Raw genomic sequence first — 20,338 nt, forward strand, 5'->3', positions numbered from 1 at the left:
AGAATACCAATCCATCAACAAGATATTTATGTGCTACCTTCAAGTAGTTCTGTCTACATAGAAGGCTATGTTAGAGTGTATTCAAAAGATCTGAGTGGGAAAATAGTAGAAAAGGATATTAATTTCATAAACAATCCAATAACATTTTTGTTCCAAGATATAAGATATGAATTAAATGGTGTAGAAATTGATCGTATTAAAAATGCTGGAATAACTACATCGATAAAATCATACATATCTATGAATGATGGTGAAAATAAAGCTGCAGCAGTTTGGGGATGGAATTTGAATGGTTCGACTTTAAAAAAAGGCTATTTCAATGTAATTATCCCATTGAACAAACTCTTAGGATTTGCTGAAGATTACAATAAAATTATTATTAATTCTAGACATGAACTTATATTACAACGAAGCAGTTCTGCTGTAAACTGTGTTATCTTAGAAAAAAATGATCATATGGAAATAGAAATTCGAAAAGTTCAGTGGCGTATGCCTCATATAAAAGTTTCAGATCGTACTAAATTGTTATTACTTAAACAATTGGAAAAAGATCGTGCAGTGCAATTAGCATTCAGAAATTGGGATTTGTATGAGTATCCACTACTACCGAAAACTACTAAGCACTCATGGTCAATCAAAACTGCCTCTCAATTGGAAAAGCCTAGATTTGTAATTTTCGGCTTACAAACAAATAGAAAACATGATGCAGCTCTGAGTTCATCTATGTTTGACCACTGTAAAGTAACCAACATTAAGCTATTTTTAAATTCTCAATATTATCCCTATGACTCGCTAAATTTGAATTTCGATGAGGGTAAATATAGTATATTATATGATATGTATGCAAACTTTCGTCAGTCGTATTACAACAGCGCTATCGAGCCTTTGCTCAGTCTAAAACAATTTAAAGATAAAGCTTCATTATTTGTGATCGACTGTTCTCGACAAAATGATTCTATAAAAACAGGTCCAGTAGATGTACGATTAGAAATTGAATGCTCTGAAGAGATACCAAATAATACAACAGCTTACTGTCTGATTATAAACGATCGCGTCTTCGAATATAAACCGTTGAGCAACATTGTTAGAAAACTATCATGAATATTATAGTAGATGTTCAAGGATTTAAGAATGAACAAAATCATTTTATTCCCAAAGAAATTGCAATTTTATGGAATAAACAAGTTTTTGTAATGCATATAAAATCACCATTCCCATTTTATTACTTAACTAAAAAAGAAAGAATACAAGTAACATGGATAGAAAAAAATAGAGGTATTCACTGGAATGAAGGTTTTATTCCTTATGCAAATTATCGCAATGTTATTGGTTCTTTTTTTAACAATAAGTGTATATTCGTAAAAGGTTGTGAAAAAGTAATTTGGCTAAGAGAAATGTTTAATTGTAACTATATTTTTAATTTAGAAGACAAAAATTGTCCTAGTTTAGTAACATTATATGATAAGTATGTTGATTCAACAGATAACATAAGTTGTATATTTCATGATAATATATGTGCTTTGAAAAATGTATTTTTACTAAATAAATGGTGTAAAGAAAATAATATTTTATAAGTACCTAAATAAATGTATTTTTGAAAAATAGTCTTTTTTTTACGACAAACTGAATTTCATACGGTTGAAATCGTGGGCAAAAGCTAGTACTTACACAAATTACCTCCCTGCTTTACTATATAAGACAGAAACGCATTATTTATGCTCAGTAAAAGGCAGTGTTTAGCCGATAGTATAACATCATACTAAGTTACAGAATTTATCAAACAGTTAAGTAAGACATACCTGTCATACTTTAACAAAACAAATATGAATAACAATATAGTTGTAGATCTGCAAGGATTTAAAAATAATAGAAATGAATTTATAATAAAAGAATTTGCTATAGCTACACAAGAGTGTACCCACTTATTTTTGATAAAGCCTCCATNTAACTATGCGTTTCAGTTTCAATGCTCTGATTTATTTCAGGACTGATCGAGATAAGTACCTACTAGCTTTTTACTGAATAGTTGTTGTTTTTCTACATTATACCTACACTTTTTCTTCGGAAGCACATGCTCATATAATGTTCATCTGTTTACATAACAGATACCTACCTCTGATGAACATACCTACCTACAAACTAATAACTGCAGTCAACAATTTGCCTAGTTGCAGTTACCTTATTCTTTGAAATTTTTAAAGCTAATTTAGGTATCCAATATGCTATCATTATTTCAATAGGTACCTATGGAAGATAGAGACCGTGTAATGCGGGAACGGCTTGTACTTATCAGCTCACTACATTCCCGTGACTCATTAAGTAGTAACATGACTTACATACATACATAAAGGTAGGTACACAAGTTCAACTATAACCGCATTTTGTTTTGTTTGGTTTTAATATTTTTTTTTTTTATTGATAAGTAGTAGGTTAGTGATTCAGACTAGGTAGGTATTATTACTAACAAACAACAACTTCGATTAGAAATGGTTTAACTCAGAAAATGAAAATAAAAAGTATTCAGTAAGTAGGCGTTCCGGTCGCGGCTTTGCCCGCGTGGAATTTTTTCTGTCACAAAAAAACTATCGCGCACCACCTTGTTTAAAAAACCGGGATAAACTATCCTATATCCTTTCCCGGGACTCAAACTATATCTATGCCAAATTTTATCAAAATCGGTTCAGCAGTTTAGGCGTGAAAGCAAGACTGACAGAGTTACTTTCGAATTTATAATTTAGTATAGATTACTGGTAATGGCAAGTGCTCTTGAAAAAAATTACAGATTTTTACAAGCTGATGATTATGATTGATATGACACTTTTATATATTTTTATATGTATACCTATCTTAGACTGTATTTTTACCATTCGCTGTACTGTGTGTAGTCCTTACTCAAATGTTATTTTATTTTTGATTTTATTTACACTCATAGTTATTTGTTTTTATAGTTTTTTACTCATTATTTTAAAAAGAGTTCTCAGTCGTGGTCACACTCTCCTTCTTTTACTGTCAATATTCGTTTATTTAAAAATCTGCATGTACTTACAAGTACATTCCAATAATCTGATGTCATGCATAGGTGTACTTACTATAGTTTTTACGAAAAACATGTTTGTTTTTGTTTTGATTCTTCTGGGAATCTGGGAAATAACCATAATTATTTACGTGGATACAATTTTCTGTTTATACTGTCTGTCTTTTGAAACCTTACTCAGTAACACTAAGTATATTTTGCCGCTCTTGTTGAATGGATAGCAATCTTACAATATATTACCAAAATTGTACTGGAATTAGATCAAAACTGCACACGGTCTATATTAATGTTCTCTCTGCGGCATATGACATTTTGGTTTTGACGGAGACATGGCTTATACCAGAAATATCTAACAGCGAATTCTTAGATAATCGCTACATTGTATTTAGATGTGATCGCGACCGACTAGCGACTAATAAAAGTGACGGAGGGGGTGTACTTGTTGCGGTGAGAAGGGACCTTAAACCGGTCAATTCACCTATAAATCACTGCTCCTCAGCTATTGAACATATTATTGTATCTATACCCGCCTTTGACCCAGGCAAGAGACACATTTTTAGTGCTGTTTACATCCCACCGCAAACCCCCATAGACATATATTTAGACCATTTCACTTTATTACAAGACCTCGTGAACGACCTTAGTACCGAGTCATTTTTCATGATTGGCGACTATAATCTACCCCACATTGACTGGTCTAATTTCCAACTCGCTGCCCCTATTAGTGCTCCTACTTCTATTACTTATAATCTTTATAAATTCTTAAATACATTGAATGCTAAACAGTTCAATTCGTTGAAAAACGCCAATGACCGTATTCTTGACCTTCTCATATCCAATACCGAGACTAGTCTGAGTCCTTGTTCTCCTATAGTACCCGCGAATCAACATCACCCTCCATTCTGCGCACTTACTTTTATAAATTTAAAAACTAAACATATGCCTAGGAATCACTTCTCCAAACCTAACTTCCACAAAGGTAATTACGATAATATTAACATTAATATCAACGAAGTAAACTGGGAGTTATTGTTATCGGATCTCACTGCTGAAGAGTCAGTTAATGTATTCTATGAGAGGATCCACGAAANGCCTCCATACCCATTTAGTTCACTGACTCTTGAAGAGAAAAAGCAAGTTTGCTGGATTGAAAAGAATAGAGGGTATCGGTGGAATGAAGGATATATTGACTATAGAGAGTTTCAAAGAATTATCGTACCTTATATAAAAGGTAAACATATTCTTGTAAAAGGAGATGAAAATATTAAATGGGTGCATAATTTATGTAATCAAAATGATGTTATGAATGTAACATATCTTGGTGCCCCTCCTTTAAATACTCTTTATAATCTTTATTGTGTAGATGATCCCAAATTATACAACTGTGTGAACCACGAGAAAATTTGCGCATTAAAAAATGTAATATGTTTAAAAAAATGGTGCGATGAAAAAAATGTAGCAATATGATTTTATTGTATTATTTTAGTGTAGTGTTATTTTAAATATTATATTGTGTAAATTAATAGAATCTAGTTACTGTTTTATGAATATTTTAAATGATAAATAAATGTAATTAATAAAACAAACTGTTTAATTTACACTAAACCTAAATTATATTTTTTTAAGATTGAGAAATTTATAAGATGAATAGTTAAAACTGAAAGATGAATAATGAAAATCGTACGATGATAAAAACTGTTGAAAATAGTTGAAACATGAATCAATAAAAGATGAAAACTAGTGATGTTATTTTTAACTCTAAAGACTAAAAAAATTGGTAAAATTGGGGTAGCTGGATCGAAAGCATTCCACACATTGTTTTCACTCTTTCATTGATTCATTCAACTATTCAGTTTTCATTACTCATCGTACGTAGCCTCGTACGATGAGAAATGAAAACTGAATAGTTGAATACATGAATCAATGAAAAGTGAAAACTAGATGTGTTGAATGCTTTTGATCCAGATACCCCAATTTTACCCTACTGGTGTACTTACTATAGTTTTTACGAAAAACATGTTTGTTTTTGTTTTGATTCTTCTGGGAATCTGGGAAATAACCATAATAACTTACGTGGATACAATTTTCTGTTTTTACTGTCTGTTTTTTGAAACCTTACTCAGTAACACTAAGTATATATTTTGCCGCTCTTGTTGAATGGATAGCAATCTTACAATATATTACCAAAATTGTACTGGAATTAGATCAAAACTGCACACGGTCTATATGAATGNTGGTAGGGTAAAAAGATTATGAGACATGTAGAGGCTCCTTAAGCGCATATGACGATTTGTAAGAACTATTTATTAGTCTAAACAAATAAAGAAATTTTGACTTGACTTTTAATATTATTTTACACTAGACATTAAGAATATGGTCTCAATGTACTGTCTAACTTCTAACTTCAGTGGTAACATTAAGGTAATAATTAGTTAACTAAAAAGCAAGAAATAAGTAAAATTTTATAAAAAAAAAATAAAACCGACTCCAAAAAACCTACACTAAAAAGTAGAAAAATAATTACTAATTACCTACTTATTTATTAGGACGAATTANCCAAAAGGCCTTCGATAAGGTAGACCACAAATTGCTCCTAGAAAAACTGGCATTTAACGGGATCCGTGGTGACCTGTTGCGTTGGTTTGCTTCCTACATTTCTAACCGGACACAGAAAATAGCAATTAACGGACTCATGTCGGGTGATACTCTTGTCACTTCGGGTGTACCCCAAGGGTCCATTCTAGGTCCTCTGCTATTCCTTTTATACGTCAACAACATCAAGAAATGCTTCAATCATCTCCTCTTGTCAATGTCAATGTCTTGTTTAATGTTTTGTTTTTTTGTATTTAAAATGTTGGTTGGAGAGGCACCCGCTGAAAACCAGCGTCGGGGCACGCGTGCATGCACGCGTGGCTCGATTAATGCTGAGCGGGCGCCTTTTTGGCACAAAATATTATGCGTGTATAGTTTTAAGTCCCTTTGTTCTGTTTTTCTGTTTTCTTTTGTGTCAAATAAAGTTTTTCTTATTCTTATTCTTATTCTTANACTAGGGCTTCCAATCCCGCACCCCATGCTCGATCCCGGTATTGGCGGGAGTTGGAATTCAAATCCCGCGGGATCCCGGTATTGGCGGGATCCCGCATATAACTATGAAAAATATTATGTGAGGCAAATAAAACAATACTTTAATCAAATTAAATCAACGTAATTTCACTTTCATTAACGTTAAATGAGATCAATCAAATTACACTTCAATGACTGAAATAAATTTTTCGATGGAAGACAGAATGTTTCATTGTCATTTGACGCACAGTAATTACACGGATTTTGAAGGTACATCAAAAGTGTATTCAAATTTGTTCGTCGTTGTAAAATCCGGCGGCGCAAAGATAAAGCTAGTTCTGAAGCCAACGCTGAATTTATTATCGTCTTCCAGCTTTTTAATCATGAATTTTAGCGTAACCTCAGCGGTAATCAGAGTCGCATCTTCGTGTCTTCGGTCGCGAATAGTCGTGCGCATGTTTCTTTACAGTCCCGCAAATCCCGCGGGATCCCGCACCCGTAATCCCGCAGCACGCGGGACTAAAAAATGATGCGGGATCCCGGAATACCGAGATCTCGGTATTGCGGGATTGGAAGCCCTATTCCAGACCACTAAAAACAGCCTTAAGAATGCTTGATAAAAAAGTTAGATGACAAATTAGTATTTGTGAAAGTCGTTATGACAGATTTGTGGACCACAATTGTACGATAAGCCAAACCTTCGACGTTATGCAAGTGTGCCAGATAAAGAGCGACTTGCTCCGGGCTCGGACTGGTGTAGGAGATGGAGTTAGCGCCGCACCAGGTTTTCCATTTGTTCCACGCCGGTCTATAGGTATTTAGAGTCGATTTCCGCCAGCTAGACATTAACAGAGACGTTTCTTCTTGCGACCAACCTTTTATCTCCTTAAACCACCCGATACCAGCCATGCTTCCAAACATATTTCGTGGATCTGGGGCGGATGCCTCTCGGTTCTCGTGTTGATGAGTACTCGTTCTAGGTTCGTTATGTGGTATGGTCCCCGAATGGCGCGGGTTCGAAGGTCTGCTCTCCGAAAGACCTTGTTCCACTTCGGGGTGATCAAAACATACGGAACTTTCGCCGTGTTGAGATACGACAGTACTTGGGGAATCAAATTCGGCGGTAGGAACAGCCACGCCAGGTCGTAATCCCACTGCTGCAGGGAGGCGTTGTAAAAAATTGTATCGTTACGCTCTGAACCACGTGAACCGTCTTCGATGCGAACAAGTCCACTTCCGGCGTTTCCCACATCTGGAATATTACATTCGAGGTTCCTCGGTCAAATTCCACTCCGGGCAGGCCTGGCCAAGGGATAATGGGAACTTCGCAGTTGAATCTGCCCGGGAAGTACTGTGCCGTCGAATAAATATTGAGCTGGTCCATTACTGTCAACAGTCGCCTTCGATCTGGTTCCGCCTTCCTTGTTGACATACGCCACTACCGTACAGTTGTACGTTTGTAACAATATGTGAGCAATGAGTATTCTGTAGCGACTCGCTCTGTTGTATCGCCGCGAAAACTGCATAGAGCTCTTTGAGGTTGGCATGCCATGTGAGTTGTTTCGTCCACTGACCTGACATGTTCACATCTCCCAGTTGAGCTACCCAGCCGTAGTCAGACGCACCGTGGTCAGCAGGTGTGATATCTGGGCTGTATGTATCGCTGACGAGTCCCGTACGGCTTCCATCCACCAGCTCATCTCGGTAAGAACAGGTGCTGGTATACTTCCTCGCCTGTAGAGGTGCGCTTTGAGAAGCTGTCGGCTGTAGTACTGCAAAGTCCGACAGTGCAGTCGCCCTCTGCGTACGACGAATGAGGCAAGTTGAGTCTCCCCAGAAGTGACTGGGCTTGTCGGAGAGACCAGCTGCCCCTGGACATCTGACTTTGAAGGGCCATTGCGTAGCGTTAGGCGCTTCGGTTCCGTGTAACTCCCAGAAACTCCAGGCGTTGAGTCGGAACCAGTACAGATTTGTCCAAGTTGATCGTTCATCAGATTCGTCGCATCAGGCTCACCATAAAAACGACGTGGTCGTGTAAAATATGGCGAGACTGATTGACCAGCAAGAAAACGTCCAAATAAACCACACACCTGATATTGTGACGTTCTCCGTGCCGATGACAGGCCAAACGGAAGGCAGGTCATCTGGTCAGGAACCTTCAATGCTGCTCAGCTATAGGTAGATGAAAGTACGCTTGGCTGAGATCCACCTTCACCATCCAGTCTTCGCTCTGTAAGAAACTCGGCACGCGAAAATGACTGAACAGATGAAACTTTTTCAATTTGACTTTGTTTAACTGTTTCAAATTCGTCGGCCGTTTGGTGTAGTGGTTCGAAACGGACTACTATTCCGGAGGTTGCGGGTTCGATTCCCGCACAGTACAAACATTTGTGTGCATGAACATATTTGTTTGTATTGGACTGGGTGTTTTCTATGTATAGTAAGTATGTATTTACAAAAAAAAAAGTATTTAAGTATGTTTATATCCGTTCTCTAGTACCCATAGTACAAGCTTTGCTTAGTTTGGGACTAGAAGCGCAGTGTAAAATGTCCAAGGATATTTATTTATATTTAATTGAATATAGGACGAAATGAACCGTCCGTAATTGATTGATTAGGTGATATAAGTGGTGGCTTCATCAGTTAGGCAGGGAAGTGAGATATTGGTTTCTTACCCTTATAGACTCGCTCGTTCTTGTTGGTAGATGTCCTGTTCAGTTGTCAGAAGACTTGCCATGACCTTTATTTTTGTCCTTCGAGCCTGAAGACTTACCTTGAAAATTGTTGCCGCCAGATTGTTTGCTTCGGCGTATTATCGCTGGAACGATTTCGTTTGTAGTATTAATGAAGGTGTTAGTTTTTCGGCCCCCCAATTTTTTGAAGGTATTTGCCAATAAATCGCCATCAAACAAATTCTCTGCACTTGGAGGAATTCTTTGCAAGGCTCCACAATGATATTCCTCTGAAATTTGCTATAATATACACTCCCTACGCATGCGAATACAGTCAGCCCTCCTGCCGCAACATATTTTTAAGATGTCATCAGTTACTTTTGTATAATTACTTTCTTTACCAAATGATTGCTCAATTTTACCAAATAAAGATTTTGGCGAGAGCGTGGTATTTTTATCGTTCGACCAATCTACTAAGTTTTGAGCCAGAATAGCGTTCGATAATGCAGCGCAAGTTCTCTCTAATAGGTACAAACGATCTTCATTGGCACTAGGCTCTTTGAAACGTCTCAATTCATCGTTGATGTTGAGTTCTATAAAACCTGGGGTAGCTAGGTATTTTTTATGTGTTTCAGAAAAACGAATTGCATACCAATCGTTGCATTTAAATCTTTGTAACAGATAATTTAGCTAAATGAGTCTCGTTGGCATTAGGAAATTGCGGATCCTTCAGTGAAGTCGAAAATTCCGATAATTTTAATTGCTGACTATCGGTTACAACCGTGTTAGGCGGTAGGCGGAGGCCCAGCTCACCAACCGGACAACAGACGGGTTCACTGACCTCTTGGATCGCCGACGCCACCCATGCTTGTGGCTCTAATTGCTTTTGAGTAATTGAATTATTAAAAAAAGCTACCTGTTGCGACAGAAATTCAAATCTCATGTCACTCACGATTTCCTTTCTCGATCGTTTCGGTCTCCTTTCCGGACTCGAATCCTCTGACGATGACGCACTGCTCGTACTTGGAGAACGACTTCTTCTTCGCGACTGACTTTCACCAAAATCATCACTTCGTTGCACATTTACTATTTTCGTTCTCCATAATGAAGGGAGGATTCACTTTTATTATTTTATTATTAAAATATTATATACTTGGGTAGATTTTTACAAGAAAAAACAATAATTATTGCTAAGACGTGTTACCACTACGAAGAGAGAAAAACTAATATTGGAAATAAGAAGGTCGTTATCGCTGTTATCCGAAAATTGTGTATAATCAAAATGACCGAGTGTCGAAGGTTCGTAGACGGAACTAAAGAAGCTTGAAATCATATTACAGATCTCTCCAAGGTCACTTGAGCTATTGGTCTTATAGAACATTGTAGAAGGGTAGCACGTGGTATTTTTACGGTTCTTTATGTAAGACCAGAAGAACTTTGTATTAAGAGCTATGCTAGTTTCAACTCTATCAATGTACTTACCGTAGCAAATTGAACATTGAGCCTTAAATCTTGATCTGTATATGGAAAAGGACTCGTAGTCTGAGAGGTTCCCGTACATTTTCCATTTCCGCCAAGCTCGCTCCTTATTGCTATATATATGTCTCAGAGCTGGGGAGAACCACATAGACTTTACGTTTGTCAAGGGTATGTGATTCTTAATGATTTCGTGGATCCTCTCATAGAATACATTAACTGACTCTTCAGCAGTGAGATCCGATAACAATAACTCCCAGTTTACTTCGTTGATATTAATGTTAATATTATCGTAATTACCTTTGTGGAAGTTAGGTTTGGAGAAGTGATTCCTAGGCATATGTTTAGTTTTTAAATTTATAAAAGTAAGTGCGCAGAATGGAGGGTGATGTTGATTCGCGGGTACTATAGGAGAACAAGGACTCAGACTAGTCTCGGTATTGGATATGAGAAGGTCAAGAATACGGTCATTGGCGTTTTTCAACGAATTGAACTGTTTAGCACTTAATGTATTTAAGAATTTATAAAGATTATAAGTAATAGAAGTAGGATACTATATATTCTACTACTACGTATANTACTATATTCACTCGATATTACCAAAGGTAAAGGTCCGGACGGAATACCTCCATTATTCCTGAAACTCACATACAAAACGATCAGTGCCCCTCTGCACATCATATTCAAAAAATGTTTGCAGGAGGGACATTTCCCGAGTGTATGGAAAAGCGCTTTCGTCACTCCTATTCCAAAGTCTGGCGACGCACGTAACGTGGAAAATTACCGGCCTATCTCTGTCCTGTCTGCCTTGTCGAAGGTCTTCGAACGACTCGTTCACAATGAAGTATACCCATCGCTACATCACATTTTAATACCGGAACAGCATGGATTTGTTAAACGCCGCTCCACCTCCTCCAATTTGACACTATTCACAAATAATCTGTTTACTAGTATGGATAGAAGGATACAAGTCGATGCAGTATACACGGATTTCCAAAAGGCCTTCTATAAGGTAGACCACAAATTGCTCCTAGAAAAACTGGCGTTTAACGGGATCCGTGGTGACCTGTTGCGTTGGTTTGCTTCCTACATTTCTAACCGGACACAGAAAATAGCAATTAACGGACTCGTGTCGGGTGATACTCTTGTCACTTCGGGTGTACCCCAGGGGTCCATTCTAGGTCCTCTGCTATTCCTTTTATACGTCAACAACATCAAGAAATGCTTCAATCATACATCATTTTTACTGTACGCTGACGATCTTAAAATCTATAAAGAAATTAAGTCGCTCAATGATTGCTTCCTTCTTCAATCAGACCTTGACACACTAAGTGAATACTGTTTAACCAACAAATTATTCCTAAGCATCCCCAAATGTAACTGCATAAGCTTTACAAAGAAGAAAAACCCTTACATCTTTGATTACAAGTTAAACAATAATACTCTGAAGAGAGTATCAGTTGTTCGTGACCTTGGTGTTTTCTTGGATTCAAAACTTCACATGGACATCCACATCAATGATATAATCAACAAAGCGTTCAAGATGTATGGTTTCGTTTCCAGGTCTGCAGTTAATTTTAAAAAACCCAACACATTATTGCATTTGTACCGTTCGCTTGTAAGATCCCAGCTTGAATATGCTGTGCCGGTTTGGAACCCATTCTACAAGAAGTACTCCAACTCCATTGAAAAAGTCCAGCGTAAATTCTTACGCAAAGTTAACTTCATGTGTTCCCGCTCTCGGGTCCCTTACGAAATGCTGCTAACCAAATTTAAGTTCTTGAGCCTTGATTCTAGACGATTGCTCCTATCAGCCATGTTTTTGTACAATCTAATAAATAATGAAATCGATTGCATAGACCTCTGTAACCTGATCCACTTTAGCGTCCCCAGGCGTGCTGCGCTCAGAAGCACACGCAGAGACGAGAGAACCTTTTATGTAGACTTGTGTAAAACCAATGCGGGTTTACGAGCCCCACTCAACAGACTGTTGTCCATTTACAACCAGAACTTTAATAGCATTGATTTTTCCCAGAGTTCCTCAAGATTTAAAAAGCATATTTTAGACACTCTGCAAAGTGACCAAATTTAAAATTAAGATAAATTAAATGAAAAAAAAAACAGAACAAAATTATTAATAATTAAAAGTCTGAACATAATATTAATTACTTCTTGGTGTTGAGCTACACCGCGTTTATAAGGTGTACCTTAATTGTAATTGCCTCGCTTTATATTACATGGTTTCATTATCAATATGTGGATTACGTAGTGGGATGTGTTACCACATAAATAATACATAAGTCTAGTAGATAAGTTAATTTTTGTAACACATTTGTTGTATATATGAGCTAAAGCAGTACGGAAACTGAGCCCTTTCGGCGAGTTAAATACCTACACTTCAACTGAGTGTTAGGGTTGGCACTCTTAACCTTTATAAAATTAATAAGGTTCTTATTTACTTATTTATTAAAACGTTTATTTAGGTTTTTTAATTATCAAATACCTAATTGAATAAATTAATTGACTAAGTAGTTAACAAAAAAATAAAACGTTAATCAGGTTCTATAATGATCGAATACATAATCGAATAAATTGATTAAGTACTATTAGAGGCCGGTAGAAGATCTATTCTCATCAATAAAATACCGGATACTTACTTTCACATACCTATTGCCTCATTTTAAATACAGTTCATCACTTAGTACAAAAGCGTGCGGAGCAAATTACTTTATCAAAACACATAAATTGTTAAAAAGCGTAATTACGTAATTTAAAAAGAACTATTACAAAATCAGATGCAAGCACTTTATTTAAAAAGTAATATTTAATCATTTTTACAATTCAGAATTATTACGAAGTTTAAAAAAAGAAAGTTCTGGTTTTGAAGATGCCGAGTTCAAGCAGCCGTATAACTACGCAATTCACTCGTGGCATGTTTTTAAAAATACAGCGGACAGTGCATGCAATAAAATTATTATTAAAAACACAACGCGCGCGACACTCGCGACGGATGGACTGCGAGCAGTGGCGGATTAAGAGTATCCGAGGCCTTAAGCACAGAGCCTGTGTAGGCCCTCTATTGCTTAAATGGAAATGGAAGGAATGGAATGGAAGGTATAAAGTATAAAATGTAAGTTCATCAAAATAGAAAGTGTAGTAGGTAAAATGTAAAACTTAAAACATTATTTTCCTTGCCTTAATCAGAGCAAACTCCGAGATTACATCGTCGAAATTTATCCGACGAAGTATGTCTGCCTCAATACACATTAATGCTAAATAATTAAGCTTGTCTGGACGGATTTTTGTTCTTTGCGGGTTTTTTAACCTTTTTAGTTGTGAGAAGGATCGTTCAGAAAAGCAGTTAGTAATCATTAAGCTGTGAAAGATTCTAAACGCAACCACAATGATATTAGTCTTACACTAGCACACTTCTTTTGTTTCTCTTCTTTTTTCACATCGCATGTTTATTTTAATATATATCATAATTTTCTTTGACAGGTGACAATTAAACCATAGACAATTGCCATATGAAAAACACACTTTTCCAATATTTTTGTTTGCCATGAGATTCTGGTAGACAATGGGAGCGTCGCGAGAGGGGGCGCGCAGAGCGCGGTCCAATGCCGAGGCGTAGGCGGGAAGCGCTCCTATTGGCCGTGGCCGTGTCGGTCCAGGCAACATAATTTCACCGACCCGCGGGCGTTTAGCCAACCTAACGGAATACACCTCGTATGCGCGCTACATCCTCCTCCTCCAAGTCATGACGTCGACCCGACGATGATTTGGCAAAACTAAGAGCGCGCCTGCCTCTGGAACTTACGAGGTCGACCTCGCAGACGGCGAGGTTGGACCGGTTCCTCGACATTAGTCACATTGTCACAAATAAGACCTGTAAGATCGGAAACGTGGAAGCGACCCAAGATCTGACCCTGCAGTCGTATTACAACCTTTTATAAATCCAGCTTGTTTCCTGGCAGTTCAGTTTACGGCCAAAAACTGCCTTGTTCTTTTTCGTATTATGACGTCCGTTAATCGCCGAAGAGATTTAAGGTCCCTCCCAACCCGAAGATTTCTATATCTTCTTCCCTGGAGGTAAACGTCNATTTTATTATGAATAAGACCGTTGGACTATAAATAACTTTTTATCTGTTTTTTAGCTTTGCGATAATTTTATCGTTTAGACCCCGGTGGGTTATTAAATGAAATAGGTTTGATAATTTTATGATTATAAATTGTGTTTTACTAGCTTTCCGCCCGCGGCTTCGCCCGCGTGGAATTTTGTCTGTCACAGAAAAACTTTATCGCGCGCGTCCCTGTTTCAAAAACCGGGATAAAAACTATCCTATGTTCTTTCCCGGGACTCAAACTATCTCTATGCCAAATTTCATCAAAATCGGTTGCGAGGTTTAAGCGGGAAAGCGTAACAGACAGACAGACAGACAGACAGACAGACAGACACACAGACAGAGTTACTTTCGCATTTATAATATTAATATAGTTGGGATTTATCTTTTGTCTCGTGAATCTTAATTTTCAAAGAAATACTGAGATTTTCGTTATCCTTTGGAAACCTATGTAATCTCAGTTCCTAGAAGATGCCTATGGCATAGACAAATACCTACATAATGTTTTCACGGGTGGAATTTTCAGAATCGTTCATTATTTTAAAATAATTATATTTATTGTTATGAATAACTTGGAATAACTACAACAATAGTGTAGACACTTTTCTGCTTATTAGAAACAATATTAGTATTTTCGGTCCTTAGTTTTTTTATTTTTTATTATTGTTATTGAAAGTCATTGAACTTATATTTAGTGCTGATTTATAAGAACGACTTATATAGCTATTACACTTGCATCCACCCATAAAATTGAGAGCTGCAATAAAGTTAAAACAACTTTATCTTGGTACTATCATGCACGCCTTATCGCAATTCATTTATTCAATTTCCATTTCATCTAATATGGAAATTTTACTACCAAAAACAAATATCAGTTAGTCCCAGCCAGTTAAAATGGCTGGCTTTTCTAGACTGCAGGCAACTAGGTTGAAAATTAAAGTTGTAAATTAGTTAGAATTGTTAACTCTAACTTTTCTAATAACAGAATGGTTTATGTTAGTCAAATTAAAATATATTTCAAAAGTTTACTAGGTTGTTTCGTTTTCCTGATTTTATTTAGTTGATATTCATCCTTGAGTTAATTAATTATTGTATCTGGTATTTTTATCACAGGTTGCGTTGGAGTCTTATTGAATGAGTTATCAAACAGCGCCATGGCTTCATCATCAGGTCATTTTTAGTCTCAACTTGATCATGATCTTCTATTTACAAGGCAAATTGAGGATTTTAATTATACTCTCCAACTCTCCATGCTTGCCAAAGGGTTGGGGAGGCCTGAAGTTATCATATTTATTGCTAAATCATCTTCTGTCATATACAGGGGAAGAGTTGAATATAAAATAAATATAAATATAAATATCCTTAGACATTTTACACTGCGCTTCTAGTCCCAAACTAAGCAAAGCTTGTACTATGGGTACTAGACAACGGATATAAACATACTTAAATACTTTTTTTTTTGTAAATACATACTTATTATACATAGAAAACACCTAGTCCAATACAAACAAATATGTTCATGCACACAAATGTTTGTACTGTGCGGGAATCGAACCCGCTACCTCCGGAATAGTAGTCCGTTTCGAACCACTACACCAAACGGCCGATGAATGAATGAATTGAACCATATCGCTGAATAAAACTTCTCCACAACAGGACTGAAACTTGTAACCCAGCACGCGATCATCAGACGTTTCGACTAACATACTGTTCAGGCAGATTGATTTGACTGAAAGGCAGTGTTAATTTAAAAGAAACACTAACGCATCTTGTCGCTACTAACTCTAGTATCTTAGCCAGTAAGATTGTCTGTTACGTTAAATCAGTAAAGAAAATTGCTAGGGTTAACAGTAACTGAGCGATAGATTAATCGAATTTAAACAGGAGACGAAGTTTAGTTTCGATATAACGTCAGCACAACGCCGGAGACAGACATCAAAAGGAGTATGAACCTTTAATAAGGCAGTTTGGAATATACCCAGCTCCTACTATATTTATAAAGGTTTTAAACCTTTGTTTGTCACCTGTCATCCGCTTTGCAATGGAGGGAAGTCGAACCTTAATTTCGAACTCCTCCTATGTTCTTCTGATTAATTTCGTTGCGGGTCCAATGACAGTTTAACTTTCCCCCGGGACAAACTTGACCTTCATTGGTTGGGTTTTTGTGGCGGTCAAGCTGTAGATCCTGGATACACAGGAGTTGCAGTGGTGGGAACGAGAGGTGGGAATAGTCCCGTTATATTTATAATCTTATTCCCTTGTCTTAAGGTCCAAAAAGTTTGAATTTGCTACATGCTCATGTTATCGGAGGTTATGTTATACAGGTAACGTGCAACGTTGAGTTTCATCTCCAGTCGCTTGCAATAAGCATTTTGCTTTTTTAAAGAAACTAAAAAGTTAAAAACACTTTCTCGGCGAAAAGGTTTAAAATAACTAAAATACTCGACGTACTTTAAAATTATCTCAAAGTAAAGCGTTTGTATACTGGCAGCTCGTAGACGATAAGAAAATGTGAAATCTCCGCTTATCTTGGAAATTTTAATGGAACCATTTAATTTTTATTATCAACACATTGCTGCAACAGAATAAAATAGCGCAGAATACTCCCTTTGGTGGCGATTTAATTAAAACGAATGCAAAAATTATGCAAAAGATTCCAGAATGCAGCTTTGTTTGTGTTCGCGTCGGATTAATCTAATGTAAAATGTTCTTAATTACGGCTTCCTCGCTTTTTATTGAAGCGCAGTGGGTTTTTCAAAACTGTTAATTGGCTGAAATGTTTTATTAGCGCTGCCGCATTCATAGAACTTTATCTTTCAGAATTTTAATGTAGCGCGTCTTATTTATGACTCGTAGCTAGGCCCCAGCTCTTATGTGATTCTGAAATAGTAAGCGTATCATCCCACTCGATGTACCGACGATTTAGTTGAGATCGCGAGAAGCACCTGGATGCGGACAACGAAGAACCTGGCTGTTGTTTCTACAACTTTCCATCCGTGGGCAGGTTAGGTTAGGTTTAATTATTTGTCCAGTGGGGAGTCAGTTGAAAGGAACGAACGAAGATGTCATATTGCTAGTTCTTTCCTAGATAAATTACCGGGTTCAAACTTATTTACCTCTCAATGCTACATTTCGGGACTATTCCCACCTCTCGTTCCCACCACTGCAACTCCTGTGTAGCCAGGATCTACAGCTTGACCGCCACAAAAACCCAACCAATGAAGGTCAAGTTTGTCCCGGGGGAAAGTTAAACTGTCATTGGACCCGCAACGAAATTAATCAGAAGAACATAGGAGGAGTTCGAAATTAAGGTTCGACTTCCCTCCATTGCAAAGCGGATGACAGGTGACAAACAAAGGTTTAAAACCCCTTTAAGAAAAAGATTATGCACCACGGACAATAAATTAAATTAAGGGGGCCTATCTTATGAGTAATTAGCAACTACCTGCCAATAATATTTTTCACAAAATCGCTTAAAAGCACGGAAATTTTTCCTTGTCGCGACAAGATCGGTGTAATAAATTGCGGAAACAGATGTATGTTGTATTGAATTAAGCATTATATCACGTTCATGTTTCCAAAGATCACACTCCCACAAGATATGATGGGCAGACTGCTCATGACTGACATCATCAGTGGAACACTCGCAAAAAGGAGACGGAACTAGTTTGAATTCGTGAAGTTTATGTTTAAAGTTGCCATGTCCCGTGAGGAACTGCGACGAGCAATGGTCGATTTCTAACCATCGCCTAGTTAGACGTTCGCGTACATTCGGGAAGAATTTATATAAGTGACGTCCTTTGACTGACGTATCCCATCTTTTTTGCCATTCATTAAGTAGATCTTCTTCAACGACTTCTCGGGAATCAAATAATCGACTTATTTTAGAACGATCGCGGCTATTTAAGAAATCTCTCAATGCTACATATTTACATTTGTAAAACTTACGTCATAAAGACTACCTACTGTCGACTTTAAAAGACAATATGATATTTCAAATTATAGTACCATTCCCAATTTCTAGTACTGCATTTCAGAATTGCAGCGAAAAGGTACAGTAGTAATATAACAATTTCCCAGAAAACGTATCTTGCATATAACCACACAAATTGCATCAAGTTTGCTACACATTACACCACGAATGTTGGCCATAATTATAGCATAGGTACCTATTTTTCTTCTGTTTTCTTAACCTGCTTAAAGAAGGACCAACTGCTTAGTAATAAATATGTATATCAAAGAAGTTCATACGTTCCAAAGAAACCGTTCCAAAATAAAATTGAAACGTCGTGATTTATTCATCACCAATGATTATGATCATCAGTTGACAATCAACAAATTGATACCAAATAAATCCTCTAATTTACATGACATCCTAGTAAATACCTAGTTTATTTTGAGTGGGTGCTAAGTTCGCTGTCACGAAGCAGACGCGAAGGCACGTTTGGTGTCAAAGGCGTGGCATATTACGTAATTTGTGCTGTGTAATAAGATGTCAATTTTTCGGTAAGTACCAACATAAAGAAAATTTGATTCTATAAAATAATAATTTCCTGCTGGAAAAGGCCTCCCTAAGGTTTTCTACAACGACCTTTCTTGCTTTTATAATTACCTTTTGTATGTGTTTTGTGATACTTACAATATATCAAGAATCTATACTAATAGGTATTATAAATGCGAAAGTAACTCTGTCTGCCTGTCTATCTGTCTTGCTTTCACGCTTAGGCGTGAACCACTGAACCGATTTTGATGAAATTTGTCATAGAAATAGTTTTTATCCCGGTTTTTGAAACAGGGACCCGCGTGATAAAGTTTTTCTGTGACAGACAAAATTCCACGCGGGTGAAGCCGCGGGCGGAAAGCTAGTTATAATGAAGGTAAGAGATGAAAAACATAACCCACCTTCTGGCGCAGTCGGGTAAAAAGAGCATGGAATCTATGCGAGAATACGACTCGCACTTGACTGATTTATCAGTGTTAATAACTTTCCACTTAAACGATCGTATCTTTCCTGAGGCATTATTTGTAAGCTTTTTTTTTTTTTTTTTTTTTTTCGTCAGGAATATACATTGATTTGTATACCCACCGGCCGCGGGGGCGGTTAGTGGGTTATGTGGGGTTCTCCCTGCCAGAAGGGCAGGGCCTACCCACTAAAAACCTGACGTTGCCCTCGGTAGCCATACTCGTATGAGTCGGGACGCGGGCTATCACTATCGGCATTTGCCTCAAGCATTCGTCCGCGTTCCCTGCTCGGCATTTCACTCGCTTAAACCAAGCCCAGCCCAACCAAGGCGTTATTACGCCTTCAACCTACTGCGAGCGGCACGCAGGACACGTGCTGCGCCGTCGCGGCCTCTTTAGACGCCACCAGACACCCCCGTATCTGATGGCCGAGGCCTATTAGGAAGGGGCAGATGGAGGTCATAGAGCCTCCTTCTTTGCCCATGACGTCGGCGGCGGGCAATGGGTGCGTCGGGTGATGCTTCCCGCTCCCTCTCCGCCGCTTCCTTCTGTGAAATGACTGCTTCACAGAAGGTGAGAACTCCACGCCACGCCTCCTCTCCGTTGGTCATATGGTGGACTAAGACCGGTAGAGAGAGGTCATTTCCTATACATATATTGAGGGCCGCACGCTCATCCGCCCAAGCTGGGCATTCTTGGAGCGTGTGCTCAGCTGTATCCACAGTGTCAAGGTTGCAGTGATGGCAGCCTGGTACCTCTTCTCGGCCTATTCTGTGAAGGAAGGCCCCGAAACACCCGTGGCCTGTCAGTAGCTGGGTCATCCGGTAGGTTAGACGACCATGCCGACGTCGCAGCCACTCCGCTAGGACAGGCAGAAGTGCCTGCACAGTGCGACGCCCGACTTGACTAACGGCCAAGCGTCCTCTCCAGCATTCTAGGGCCATCTCCTCCAGCTCTTCTTTTTTAGCCTCAACCTCACGGGGTGCAGGCCTTTGCCCTTCAGATTT

The 20,338-nt window shown here is 37.9% G+C and overlaps 1 protein-coding gene across 1 annotated transcript; it reads right to left on the minus strand.

Moving 5' to 3' along the window:
• Positions 1-19,726: 19,726 nt before the first annotated feature.
• Positions 19,727-20,275, minus strand: LOC114357680 (uncharacterized). The gene has a single exon (XM_028311416.1). The coding sequence runs from the start codon at positions 20,273-20,275 to the stop codon at positions 19,727-19,729; it is 549 nt and encodes a 182-aa protein (XP_028167217.1).
• Between the last annotated feature and the right edge of the window lie 63 nt (positions 20,276-20,338).

This window comes from Ostrinia furnacalis, unplaced genomic scaffold, assembly GCF_004193835.3.
Source record: "Ostrinia furnacalis isolate ACB-3 unplaced genomic scaffold, ASM419383v2 OfSCF3323, whole genome shotgun sequence".
In the NCBI taxonomy this organism is placed as follows: domain Eukaryota; kingdom Metazoa; phylum Arthropoda; class Insecta; order Lepidoptera; family Crambidae; genus Ostrinia; species Ostrinia furnacalis.